The 13,564-nt window shown below is 42.6% G+C and overlaps 2 protein-coding genes across 3 annotated transcripts; one reads left to right on the top strand and one right to left on the bottom strand.

Annotated features, from left to right (window-relative positions):
- Window positions 1-348: 348 nt before the first annotated feature.
- mrpl35 (mitochondrial ribosomal protein L35) lies at window positions 349-3,014 on the top strand. The gene is made up of 4 exons (XM_076978246.1): window positions 349-472; window positions 1,559-1,724; window positions 2,060-2,204; window positions 2,581-3,014. The coding sequence occupies exons 1-4, from the start codon at window positions 439-441 to the stop codon at window positions 2,767-2,769; spliced, it is 534 nt and encodes a 177-aa protein (XP_076834361.1). The 5' UTR covers window positions 349-438; the 3' UTR covers window positions 2,770-3,014.
- Window positions 3,015-3,037: 23 nt separating this feature from the next.
- On the bottom strand, window positions 3,038-12,665 carry reep1 (receptor accessory protein 1). Of its 2 annotated transcripts, none has more exons than XM_076978244.1 (8): window positions 12,542-12,665; window positions 10,604-10,676; window positions 10,365-10,441; window positions 10,129-10,249; window positions 9,401-9,514; window positions 8,745-8,916; window positions 6,577-6,842; window positions 3,038-5,872 (listed from the first exon to the last, which is right to left on the bottom strand). In XM_076978244.1, the coding sequence occupies exons 1-8, from the start codon at window positions 12,571-12,573 to the stop codon at window positions 5,795-5,797; spliced, it is 933 nt and encodes a 310-aa protein (XP_076834359.1). In that variant the 5' UTR covers window positions 12,574-12,665; the 3' UTR covers window positions 3,038-5,794. The 2 variants fall into 2 exon arrangements, with proteins under 2 accessions (XP_076834359.1, XP_076834360.1); XM_076978245.1 differs by having other exon boundaries at window positions 6,634-6,842.
- Window positions 12,666-13,564: the final 899 nt, after the last annotated feature.

Below are 13,564 nucleotides of genomic sequence, written 5' to 3'. Positions count from 1 at the left end.
TCAATCTGATTGGTTAGAGTTTTCTGCGATTTTGTTAGTAGACACATACCGGTAATAAATATACTTCAAAATATCATTAGAAGGGGCACGCAGGCATAGGCAGGAGAAAGCCCATAAAGACATTTTAATAAACAGTTTTGATTGGTTAGATCCACACTCAGTCAGGTATATGTCCTACAGTAGCAAAGAAAACACTGCTATAACATGTTAATATAACATCCTTTATTTTTTTTTTATTAATTAACTTTATTAATGAAATATATATTTATATAATTTTACATACACCTTTATTGCCCCTTCTCTGAAGGGTTAGAAGGGCCTGACTGCACACCACTGAGTTTGAGTAGTCTAGTAATTCGCTTCACGGTTTAGCGTCTTTCTGCTTTGCGTTGGGTTTGTACTTGCTGCGTACCGTAGTATAGTTCAAGGGTCACCAAGATGGCGGCCACCTTGACGTGTAGAGGTGTCTCCGGTACGTAGTTTGCACATTTACATTTAAAGCATTTATTTTCCCATTCATTTCTTATTTAGGTGTTCATATTACCTGTGTTACATTATACGACTAGGTCACTTAATTTGTTGACGGTTGCTTTAGTGAATTAATGTTATCTGGGTTAGCCTACCCATGCCAAGCGTGTGCATACTTGCCATAGATACATAAAGCTCACAGTAGCTAGTAGCGTTAGCGTCCCTGTCCGTGTATTAGTGAGGCGCAGGGTTGAACAGAAACGAATTTACAATAAAACGAAACATTGCAACGCTCGAGCAAATGGGAGCTCAGTCTGGACGAACGCAAACACTATCCAGCTGCGCTGTTGCGGCTGCGTGTGTGAGCGGCTCTACTGTGAACACCTCTAACGTGTGTGAGCGGCTCTACTGTGAACACCTCTAACGTGTGTGAGCGGCTCTACTGTGAACACCTCTAACGTGTGTGAGCGGCTCTACTGTGAACACCTCTAACGTGTGTGATTGGCTCTACTGTGAACACCTCTAACGTGTGTGATCGGCTCTACTGTGAACACCTCTAACGTGTGTGAGCGGCTCTACTGTGAACACCTCTAACGTGTGTGAGCGGCTCTACTGTGAACACCTCTAACGTGTGTGAGCGGCTCTACTGTGAACACCTCTAACGTGTGTGATCGGCTCTACTGTGAACACCTCTAACGTGTGTGATCGGCTCTACTGTGAACACCTCTAACGTGTGTGATCGGCTCTACTGTGAACACCTCTAACGTGTGTGATCGGCTCTACTGTGAACCCCTCTAACGTGTGTGTGAGCGGCTCTACTGTGAACCTCTCTAACGTGTGTGTGAGCGGCTCTACTGTGAACACCTCTAACGTGTGTGAGCGGCTCTACTGTGAACACCTCTAACGTGTGTGAGCGGCTCTACTGTAAACACCTAACGTGTGTGAGCGGCTCTACTGTGAACCCCTCTAACGTGTGTGAGCGGCTCTACTGTGAACCCCTCTAACGTGTGTGAGCGGCTCTGCTCTGAACACCTCTAACGTGTGTGAGCGGCTCTGCTCTAAACACCTCTAACGTGTGTGTCTCTTTTAGGCCTGCTGAGACCTCTCACCGTGTGGGGACGGGACTGTGTTCACCGTGCTGCACGACTCGCACAGCTGGCGCCTGGCTTCTCCACCCTGGTTCGGCGACAGGTTGATTTTAAACCACTTCCTCCTTTTCGTGTCTACGGTTCACAGCAGCAGTCTCTACTCCGTCGGTAAGATACACAAACAAATCACTACATACGTATAGATGCTGAGTAAAGGTATTGAGGTTGGACTTGTGCCATTATAACCAGATCTTAATGTAGTGTACGCTATGTAAGGCCAAACAGTAATTACTTACTTTTTAATTTACCAAGACCAAATTTTAATTTTAGTAAAAGTGTTATTTTACTCTGTATTTTACAGTTTACCAGACTTGTATGTCCAGAATCATGGTGTATTTGGCAAAAAAAAAACCCCATCACCAGCTGATGCTTCACTAGTCTCACTGGAATTATAATCTTCTGACTGCGTGGTTGTCAGTTCTTTATCATCTCTCAATGTGCAGTGTTACTCCCCTCATACCATCACTGGAGCTTGAGCCCCGTAGAAACCTCACGTACTACAGTCTGAAGAAGGGCAAGAGGAAGACTGTGAGGTCTGTGGTGAAGAGGTTTCTCAGGCTGCACTGCGGCCTGTGGGTACGGAGGAAGGTGAGGGAGTGTGATCTCCACGATCACTGCGTTTAATTGGACGGTGTTTACCTGCACGGAAGTCATAGACACTGGCATGCATTAGTGAAAGGCCATTACAACATGGACAGTAGCTGCATTCTGGCCAACATGCCTGTGCAACTTCATAACTTTGAGTGAGGCCAATTCTTCCATCCCACATTATTTTTAAATAACACTGAACAAGACTCTTATTTTTTAATAGCACCTGTTCTCCTTTGAACCTAACAAATGTTCCTGCTTTTGGTTAAATCCAGACTTGTCTTGCCCTTTTGCTTACACTGTCAAGCATGTATTTTATATATATTTGCCTACTGTTTCAATGACCTTGTTGTCCGGTGATGTGTGTGTTTTTCAGGCAGGATACAAGAAGAAGCTTTGGAAGAAGTCATCAGCCAGAAAAAAGCGCTTAAGGGAACACGTGTTCTGCAGTAAAACTCAGTGCAAGAAACTAGACAAAATGACCACATCCTTTTGGAAAAGAAGAAACTGGTTCCTTAATGACCCTTACAAGAAATACCATGACAGGGTTAACCTGAAATTGTAAAAGCCCTTAGCATGTTACTCATATACTGTTATATGAAGAAAATACTCTAATGACCGTGATGACAGCAGCCAGTACATTTGAACATCTTGTTGAAAGTGCAACATAGCAGAAAACAAAAGGTGTATTTCATTTAAAACAAAGGTATGTGCACCCATCATGGTCAGAGTAAATAGCAACAATTCAAAGTATTCAGTTCATAAAGCTGTACTGAAAACCTACTAAAATTGTAAATAAATTGAGACTGAAAAGAAATTCAAGGAGCCGAGCATTGTTATTCCGTCTCTGTTTTAATAACTGAGGTAAAGACACCATCAGACACATTTAAAAGGTTTCTGACAGAGGTCAGTCTGCCACTTTACATCAGATTCTTTTCCACACAAGGCTATTATTTCAAAGCATGAGTATTATTCTGGCCTGCCAGACAGGAGGGCTACATTCTGAAATACACATTTTACAGCGATGCTGCGGGCCATTAAGTTTCATCAGGAAGAAAGCGTGGTTCTGCCGCCCTTATGAAGTGCAGACCAAACCATATGGACTTTTATTCACTAGTTCTCTCTTCCAAAGAATCAAACTGGAGTACAGGGAGCTTTAACAACCAGACTAATCAAAGTAAACAATGCACTCTGCAGTCTTTAAAGGCACAGCCTCTGCTCTTAGCATTTATTTACAATTAATGTATGTGATAAAGTAAAAAGACAACTCTCGTGTTTCTAGGTTTATGGAACAAGAGATTCGTTCAGAACGGTTTTAAAGGCCTGTCGTCAGCCTAACAGACAAGTGCGTGGGATAGATGTGTTTCAGCAGTTAGCCTGGTCTTTAGACAGGGAAGGTTGTGCCTTTAACAACTTGCTTATATAACACATCATTGACCACATTTTTAAGTCTAGCATCAGGTGAGAACAAGCATGATTTCACACAGTATCCTTAAATGTGTACATTCACATTCAGTAGAGTAGGACGGAGTGATTTGTGCTGCCATCATTTTCCTGTTGGTATATGAGGTCAGCAATTAAGATGCAGACTAGGTGGTTTTCCATATTAACACAGTGAAATAATCTGAAACAAATCCTTGAGCAGACTTTGCCAATGTTTCCTGCCTTTTCTAAAATGTTGCATTCATTTGGTTATGTCCTCCTTTAACCTTTCGTAGATAGTATGAAAGTATAATTATGTTTAAGTATAAACATGAAGTAGCTGTGATGAGATCAGATGAACTGTCCCTGAGACAGTTATGCAGTTAGACATAGCCACGCTTCTGAGAAAATGTTCAGATGTGTACCTGTAATGTGAAATCAACATTTGCTACCTGATATCAGAAAAACACATGAGATTGAAATAAACTGTCATACACTCAACCTTACAAATACACCGTACGTCTTCTGAAGACGTTAATGGACAACAGCAGAGAACAGTGGTAGCCTTGCCTTTAGAATATCGTAAGCACTGTTGCTGTTTTCAGCATACTAAGCAGTCAGTGGGGATGGTACAGCTGCAGTCTGGACGTAGTCGTAACATGCTTCAAGGTAAGCAGTGACTCAGCACTGAGCTGCGTTCAGCTCGAGTTGTTGTGTGGATTATAGCAGTGTGAGTACACAGTGATCTGACAAAGGACAAATCTGTTTGGCTCCCAGTTATGGCTAAATGTGTCAGTGCTACGAGGATAAACTATGCTCAGTGAATAACATACTAATACTGTTGCACTATGTGAACTGACATGTGTCTATGATCACCACAGGGGTCACAGCACCACAAATGCTCAGTCACGCTCTAATATGGTACAGAAACATTAATACTTGGTACACCAGACACTAATGAGGATGTAAAAAAGTAATTTGCCCATATTTCAAGTGAATTCATGCAACAGTGACATCTAGAAAAGTGAACAAAGAATTCAAATAGAAAACAGAAGCTGTAATAAGATTCAGTGTTTTTACTCTGTACACACCCCAATATATCAAAATATTTAAACCAGACCCTGAAAAGATCAGGTAAAGAAAGCAATTTATTAAATCAGTTATCATGTCTAGTATGAAATGATTTGATCACGGCTAGAAACTAAAGAATACTCCTTAAAATATGAATGGATTTCAAAGTTGAAATAAATATTAAATTATAGCGTATATGTGATTTTTTGAAGGGGATGATCTTTAATCATGCTGTCTCTGATTTATATATTTTCTAACAGCAGCTAGGGGTGTTAGTAAGTTGTCCATGTGGCTCAGTTGAAATCTTGTTTTCAGAGTCAGCTGAAAAGCAACAGCATTGCACATTGTCCTTTTAAAACTGCATTAATATGCATTATCATTATTATCTTTACTCTTTTTTTCTTTAATTAAAAGCCCGTACATAAGGATCACTCTTCTTCTGCTGTTAGATCATTGAGTGTGCTGATGCCCAAACCTGGGTGGAGATTCTTTGCTCTGAGGCCCACCAGAGATCTCCCCAGCCTCAACTCAAAAATCTGATTAGTGCACAAAAATCAGCAGTGCATTGTGGGCCACTGCCCCGAAAGGAAGATGGCGGACCATCCATCTTCAATCAGGGCATGTGGGCTGAGATCCTCAGTGTGCAAAGGAGAGTAAACCCTTAAGATCTGGAATGGGCAGCAGGTCCGTAGTTGACCCTAGTGGCTACGTTACAACATCGGAGTGCTGGAGTTGCAGGATGAAACAACAGAGGAACACGCATGCTTCTGTCTCTGCTGAAGTGATCCAAATAAAATCATACAGTCTCACGTTTCGTAAATATGTACTACACACACACACAAAGTTCAGTGGTGACAAGACTCTTCGAATGGTGCTGCGGACTCACATTACCTCTGAAGACCCTCCCTCCCCGCAAGTGTCAAAGATCAGAAGCGAAAAGGTTTGCACATCGCTTTGGTTACCTCGTTTGAGAACAAGGCTGCTTTAAATATTTGATCTGTCGTCTGCGTCTCCGTCCTTCCCACCGCGTCTCCTCTTCGCCCCTGTCCTCACGTTGCAACTAAGGCAGCTAAAGCAGTCTCGCCGTGTCCACACAGTCACATGGCCTCTGGGTTCTGAGATAGGGCGTTCTTTGATCTGGATCTGGTGAGAGGTCTTAAGGTCCTATGAGGAGGCTGGGGGGGGGGGGGTTATAGAGTGAAAGAAAAAACATGGAAAAAAGAAAACAATAATAAAAACAATTACACTCGGACCAGCAGTGCTGAACATTGTTGTACGCACGATCACGCATTTGCACATCAACAGACGTTTGTCAAGTCAAACTCTGAGATCAAGCACCTGCAGGTGTATGTCAGTTGTATCTACAGCAAGACAGAGGTGTTAGATGAGATAAGAGTTGGTGAAGAATGTTGGACAAGAGAAGATCAGATGTTTAGGAACAGACTGGTTGTTGTTGCGTGAGGTTCACCACTCACTTGTAGTGAAGCTCCATTGTGCCTCCATTGTGGTTTGAGAAGCCAGGAAACGTGTGAGTTCCAAAGCACACGTTACACCAAATTCTTTCTGGATAATGTCTGATACAAACCCAGATCATTCTGGACTGTTAAGAGGACAAAGACCTTGGATTTTTCACGGCCATATCTGGTTATCCTCTTTCCTTTTCTTTGGCTTGGTGTAGCCAAACATCTGCCATAAAGTTCTTCAAATGCCATGCAGTCAGACATTCTCACGTAGCGCAGTCAAAACTGCATTTCACAGGATAGCTTCGGATCGAGCAGCCATGTTGATTAGTGGTTTAGTTTATTAGTCGTAAACAGGCCAATAGCAGCCCACCACAGCCAGGCACGTCACCATCCAATCATCTAAAAGAGAGGGCTACCTCTGGGGCACGCCTCTTAATCAGTCTGAGTTGGGCTGCGTCAGCTGAGATGCCCACCTTCATCCCACTGTCCTCAGGCACCTCTGGGGCCACAGGCGGAGGGCACATGGGGTCATCCTGGAAGGGCTCGGGGGTTGTGGGAGGCTGGCTCGGGATCGCAAGGTGGGGCAGTGGTGTTGGAGTGGGTTTAGGGGGCAAAGGAGACTCCAGAGTAGCACACCGCTCCAAACGCAAGACCTCAAACTCAGTCACGTCAAACTCCTGGCCTGCACCATGACAAAAGGGGACATCAAAACGAGGCCTGTGCATCCTCTCTACTGTCTATGATCTGATGTGAAGTCTACACAGCTTTCTGCACCAGCTGTCTATCCACTGCCTGAAGGTCTAGCCTACTGTCTGAATTTTCCCCGGCTAATGGCAGAGTGGCCTGGCAAAGTGATGGTGAGCACGTGCCTCCTTTCAGACACACAAAACCGGCCGCCGCCTTGTTTTGAAACCGCTGTCCACACAGATGCACCTACTTGGAGGAGAGCACTGACCACTCCACTTTAGTGTGTGAGCCAGAGCAGAGCAGGGGTAGCAGGGTTCACACCAGCTTCCGCTATTGAGCGGTTTCAACTTTTGGAAGATGCAACTCTCTAATACTCCCTGTTGAAAACTAGAAAAAAGATAAATGTGTTGATTGCCTCTTTAAAATTGCAGTAACATTTATTCATTTGGCAGGGGGTTTTATCCGAAGCAGAATGGAGCACAATATGAGCGTACCTCTGCTGATTATAGAAGTTGATTTTGCTACAAGTGGCATCATAGCGTGCCAGGTTTCCAGTAACTGCACACACGGTGGTTGAAGTAAGTACAGTTACGTGATGCAGGAGTAGAGCTTCAGAGCTAGTCATGAAAACATTATGCAAGAATCAAATCAAAATTCAGAAAAACAGACACTTGCTCTAAATAGTTTCAACCTGGTGTGAACAATGCAGATCATCAACATTTGGTGTAGCCGTTTGGGGTGAAAGGGATCTGACGTGAGTTCAAAAGGTTATTGGAGCCAGAAATGTCCACACAGGTCCCATTGGAATGCAAAAGAGCTATGCAGTGAATTTAAGTTATTTTGCACGTGTCTGGTAAGGAAAACCACGAAGAACCATAATGAGAACATCTCCTAGTTTCTCTTTAGCTGAAACAACACGGGTAGAAGAGGGATTGAGTTCTTCTGGGAGATGAAAATAAAACATCCACATTAGGCATTAACATGCCAATGCCCAAAACTATTCCCACATGTCTGACCAAAATGGATTTCATTAAACTTGAAAATAAATAAGAACGTTCAATACAAGTAACTACACCTCCATTTATTTGTAAATGAGTCAGATTTCCCAATGTGAAACCTTCTTATTTATGCCAAGCCTAGAATCCCTCATCAAGCTGTTAAATGAACTAACAAACAGTAACCAGTGAGGAGAGCCTCTTCTGTCAGGCACATCATTTACATGATTCATAGATCATCCGTTTTCTGCAGTGTTTCCTTCATGGGGCCATATGGGTTCCATGTCTACAACCTTGAACAGGAGCAAACTTGACAATGTTTTGCGACCTCTGCACGTTTCAGCTGTAGCCCTTCTTGTGTGCTGAAAACACAGTCCAGTCACTGAAATGAAGCATTACTTTCTAAAGGCTCAAATTTAATAAACAGGATGTCAAAACAAAGGAAATAAACACGATCTCATGTCTTCCCTGAAATGGCGGATTTCTGAGTACTGCGCCTTGCAATCGTCATGGTCTGAGTACGACCTACAACTCTGCCCTTCTATTGATGACACACAGGTGACAAATAAAACTCAACAGATGGGGATACACAAAGTTTAAAAGCAGAATATCAAGTTCTCTCTATTGTATGATTTAAACCAATTTAGTGCTCTTTTTGATTTTACACCAATTTATCAATTTCTCTCATTCCATGTTTCATGAGGAAAGCGACGTTATGGCTCCTCTAGCCTTCACAATAACACAGGCTCTGCTGCCATGGACAGAAGGAAGGTGCCCGTTACATATCGAACAGGTATCATAGCTGAACCAGTTAGTATGAGTGAGTATCAGACTGGCTGAAGGAGGGCTTATACTCCGTAGAGGAGGAGCAGGGAGCTGATTGGCTGGCCAGATGCACTTACCCTTGGTGTGGCCAGTCTCTGATTTGCTACGCATCATGGCCCGTGTCCTGTGCTGGCCAGACGCCGGCTGCGTGGTGACTGAAGGAGTGCACTGGGTCTGATCTTCTGACTGGAAGGAGGAAAGGTCTTGCATGCTAAAACTCCGCAGCCGATCCGACAGCACACCCTGGCCCTGGGACACAGGGAAGTTGAGTCTTAAATCTTCATGTTGCTTTGTTTTCTCACAATTCTATTTTGGTTTAATCCTCCAGGCAGATCTCTTATAATCATTTAAGTGCTTTCTGTATGATTTGCCCGATGTACCTAGATGTAAATTTTTTCATTTACAGCCAACAACAACAAAAACTGTCACTCTGTCTCACTTTCTGATTGCTTTGCATGTCATTACACATGCCTGCATGTTTGAATGTTTCACTGCACAAGAAACAGCCCAGAACTGAACTGGCGTCTGTGTTTTTTTCTGTGCATTAAAAAATTAAATTATTTCATAAATTGTCAAATCGTTCTAAACAGATTTCTGACTTCATAAATGTATGATTGTGACCAGAACGAAGCGGAGGAAGAACTTTGCGTGATGTTCTTCATCACGTCCCCGTTCCTCGTCACAGTCTCAGTGCAGTGCGTCTGTGGGCGTTGTGTGGTTTTTAGACAGGCACCTTGGCGGCAGCCATCACGGCAGCGGTGGCTGCTACGTTCAGGCCCTTCCTCCCAAAATGCACCAGTGTGTCGTAGCTTTTGTCCTTCGCCTGAGACAGGTACTCATCAATATCCTGGACAAATCAAGCCACAATCAAATAATGGATCTAACTTTGGAGAGAAAGCAGACAGGTAAAATCAGTATTTTAAAATCAAGATAAGTATGATTCGGCATTCACCGATGCTACTTCCACCAAAGTCAAAGTTTCCCCACCAAAAGAGATTTCCTCAAAATCACATTTTTTATATGGAAGTATATATATTGTCATTCGTGGCCTTCAAATTGAAATAATCTTTCCATTTCTGCCTATCGTTGTGAAACTTTGCTTCCTCTGTTAAAACACTGAAAAATATCCTGTCTCTTAAATAAGACAGAGAGGAAGAATGTAGGGAAAAAACAATAGCATGTCCTTTCCCCCGTTGGACGTATGTACGAGATCTACAGACACGACAGGAAACAGGGTCAGAAACACTTTCCACAGGATGTTCCTCGTGAGCTCTCCTTTCTCCACTTCCCATAAAAATGTCAGTTTGGTACCCCAGCAGCAGAGTCTTGAGAAGGTGAGGAGGAACCGTGCCTGGTCCGTCCCAACACTCTCTTGCTTCTCAATGTGTTTGTGCATGGATTAAAATGAAACATCATAACAGGAAAGACAATATGGGCAAAGTGATCAGATAATAAACGTACCTTTTCTTTGGAGGACAACGTGGGGTGGACGAACTTCCTATACAGCACACTAGATCCCTTTGTGTAGGGTGAAAGTAACCACACAACAAAGGCGATCTTGAGTTCGTAGTAGAATGGAAGCCTTTAAAACACATGAGAGATGATTCATCCACCCGGACGTAATGATGCAGGACCATCAGGCCTGATTCATAACGTGGTCACAGAGAAACTGAACAGACAAACAACGTTTCACTTACCAGCATAAAAATATGTCTGTTATCACTTCAGCAGTAGTGAACAGTGCAAATATTATCCAATACATCATCCATTTTACCTGTTAGAAAACATAATATTTCATTTTGAAATTTGGAATATGGACGTGTGTGTAAGCGCATGCAAGATGACGCAGACAAACCAGGGCCATACATCTCAGTGTAGGAGCCATGACAGAGTACGCAATAAACATCACGTGTTGCATCCTGCAGGTGGTACTTACGTATTCTCTCACATCTTTTGATTTAACAGCTTTATATGAGGAGTACGCAGGGTAAAGGGTCCCAAATATGAGCCTGTTGGACAAAATCGACATGAATCAGTAAATACTGAGCTAATTACTTCAACATTATTCAAGTTCTATACAATATTAATTTACTACATAGCCTAATTTAAATGTCTGCGTGAAATGGGCCAATCATAACCACAGGACCAGGTTTATATGGATCTGGGTGGCCAGATGACTCTAAACCCAGCAGTATCAGTGACAGTTGTAAAAACCCTGCTGTGGATGATAAAGACACACCAGCTCCACACCCACAAACACGCCGCTACCATGTCGCTGCTAATGCTGTGCGGAGAATGGGCTGCCAAGCAAGATATATCCGGTCAGCAGTTGTCAGAAATGTGCATGCATGCAGACAGACTACACCACGTAACTTATAAAAAGCATTTAAAAGGCAGGTGTATAAAGTGGCCAGTGAGAGTAGGTGTAACGTGTCCAAAGCTTGTACAAAACGGGCAGAGCACAGAGCATCTAAGATGACGGAATTAATTGCTTTTGTGGCCCGATTGCTATTGTTCGGAACCGTAATTGCCGTTGTAGGACTTGCATTTGTATTCTGAAGGTCTAACAGGTGTGTATGAGCCTGATTTTTTATTTTTTTATTTTTGCAGGGTTTACACTCTGCACGCTTGCCCAAAATAGTTCAAACAACGGAATGATCATAATTCGTGGACGCACTGTAAACGACCCAAGTAATACGAAACGTGCTGGTTCCGATCGCGCTCTGAAACGAGTTCACACCAACAGTTAGGGACACCAGAAAGTCCAACACTTCAGACCTAAACCTGCACCCGTGTTCATGCGTTTCTTTGCACAAGTGTCCTTTATGGTCAGCAACAGCTGCGCGTCTGACCTGATCAAATGACCGACCTACATACGGGCCGAGAGCAAAACGCAAACCACCGAAATGCACCGAAATGCACCGAAATGATCAGTGGTGCTCCTCTCTGTTTTATAACATATTTATGGACTTAAGGGCCATATGAGGTAGGTTATAATTAATGCCACAGTATGTAAACTATATTTAGAACCCCAGAAACTCTTATGTCCTGTAAAGTGTAGTCTATGCAAAGTAATCGGATACTGTAATCTAAATTTAATTGACTCGTTATTGCGAGGTTTCATATGTACAACGGGGTGAATAAGTTTCAGATAATTATTACCATGGAAAATCCTTAGCTCTACAAATTGGTCAAATCTGATCGCCACTTGCCTATATAAAACAGCAAATATGTTAACTATAAATATGTAAATTATAAAGCTATAGATGCATAAATAAATGCACTAGCCCGTTTTTTGTCTTTTATGGCAGGTTATTCCTCACAGCAGCCCAGACGGTGTTTTCTGCACCACACAGTCACAGGCCCTCTGGGATCCATTGGAGCGACACAACAATTTTAGGCGGCGTCTTGCGAAACTGTGCTTAACAGGTTTACGCCGTACACACGAGATTAAAAAAACGCTATATTCAGTCTATAAATAGAACATTATAATCAAATGCAGAACATTGTAGTACTTCAATAATTGGGCAGATAGCGTGACTCGCCTTTGTCTGGCCCTTATTCATAGGACTAGATATAAGACACACAGTCGAAAGACGTTTTAGTAGGGCGCTGGTGAATTTGTGGCAATAGTCATTCTATAATAGCTAGACTGTATCAAAATCTAATAAAAGGCTTTAGGAATAAAATCTTGCAAACGATTGTGTTATGTGCAGAATTAAAGGAAAGCGGAGCGCAAGCTCCTTAAAAGCGGACACATTGCGTTACAGAGCGGGGGGAAAGGCAGACGGGCACATACACATGCTAACTATTATAACACAATCCATCGTAGCGTAAACAACTGTTAAATCCAAGACGATAAGAGAAGACTTACACCACAAGCCTGGATATAATCCACGATACCATTGCGCTCCGGGTCCAGGAGAGCTCGTTGTCAACAGGGAGGAGTTTCCGTCGCGAGTGCGGCCAGTTACTGTGTGACGGTGTTGGGGCGCAGGCGTCCAGGCTCAACGTCATGCGCTTTCATCCACAAAGTAGTTTGGAGAAATGACGAAACGCAGAAATTGCCAATTGTGTGTCTCACAATTAGCTACAATGGTAGTAGTGCTACAACGGTAGTTACATGAACTGTTCCTCCTTAAAGTTTTGAGGTTTCGCGTCACATTGGTCGCGTATCCCTCCACTTTATAAGAAAGGATCTTTGGTAACTGGCCTCAAGGGAGTTTGATCATTGTTGGGTCGTACACCTATTAAACAATAAATACTACAATAAATAGCAGTACAGTATAGGCCAAATCTATCAGTAAAGTGGAAGTTAGTGTATAAATATGACCAATATTTCAGTTATTAGATCTAAACGTGCGTTTACAAAAGCCATGGGCTTATGAATACACACACAAAACAACTCCCTATGGACGTGAGCAGCCTAGATATCCAGTGAAAGGACATCTCTGGTTACCTTACAGGCTGCACAAGAGAGTTGTTACATTAGTCCTGAGTCACATGAATATAATACTGAGAAAGGCCCCAAAGGGAGAGATGTGCTACAAAAATCACACGTGAGAGAAAACCAAAATGAACAGGGTAAGGACAGCTAAGACATATGCAACTATATACATATTTGCTTTCAGTGTAACTGATTTATTCAAGTACCTAATATGTTAGCAAGAGAACACATTTTCTTTAGAAACATGAAGAAAAGCCCACTGGTTTGTTCTTAGGTTTATTTATTAACCTGCCCCGTGATGTACCCACATACAAAACAAACATATGCACAGTAGTGTACATTTTCCAATAAAAGACTGAAATTATGCAAACCACTGAATCCAATAAGGATTTAAAAAAAAATTTCAGGAGATGTCATTATGAACCCTACGATCAATGATGCTGGATTTGC

The sequence above is a fragment of the Brachyhypopomus gauderio genome, chromosome 17 (genome assembly GCF_052324685.1).
Source record: "Brachyhypopomus gauderio isolate BG-103 chromosome 17, BGAUD_0.2, whole genome shotgun sequence".
NCBI lineage: Eukaryota > Metazoa > Chordata > Actinopteri > Gymnotiformes > Hypopomidae > Brachyhypopomus > Brachyhypopomus gauderio.
Note: the sequence above shows the minus strand (reverse complement) of the source record. Positions and strands in the feature narration are given on the sequence as shown.

What these genes read in the sequence shown, in the direction of transcription:
- mrpl35 (XM_076978246.1), top strand. Translation starts at nt 439, where the DNA reads ATGGCGGCCACCTTGACGTGTAGAGGTGTCTCCG. An exon ending in CAGCAGTCTCTACTCCGTCG is followed by an intron (nt 1,725 to 2,059) that starts GTAAGATACACA and finishes CTCAATGTGCAG; the next exon opens with TGTTACTCCCCTCATACCAT. An exon ending in GCCTGTGGGTACGGAGGAAG is followed by an intron (nt 2,205 to 2,580) that starts GTGAGGGAGTGT and finishes TGTGTTTTTCAG; the next exon opens with GCAGGATACAAGAAGAAGCT.
- reep1 (XM_076978244.1), bottom strand. Translation starts at nt 12,573, where the DNA reads ATGGTATCGTGGATTATATCCAGGCTTGTGGT. An exon ending in CAAAAGATGTGAGAGAATAC is followed by an intron (nt 10,442 to 10,603) that starts GTAAGTACCACC and finishes GTTTTCTAACAG; the next exon opens with GTAAAATGGATGATGTATTG. An exon ending in CCGTGATGGCTGCCGCCAAG is followed by an intron (nt 8,917 to 9,400) that starts GTGCCTGTCTAA and finishes CCTGTGTCCCAG; the next exon opens with GGCCAGGGTGTGCTGTCGGA.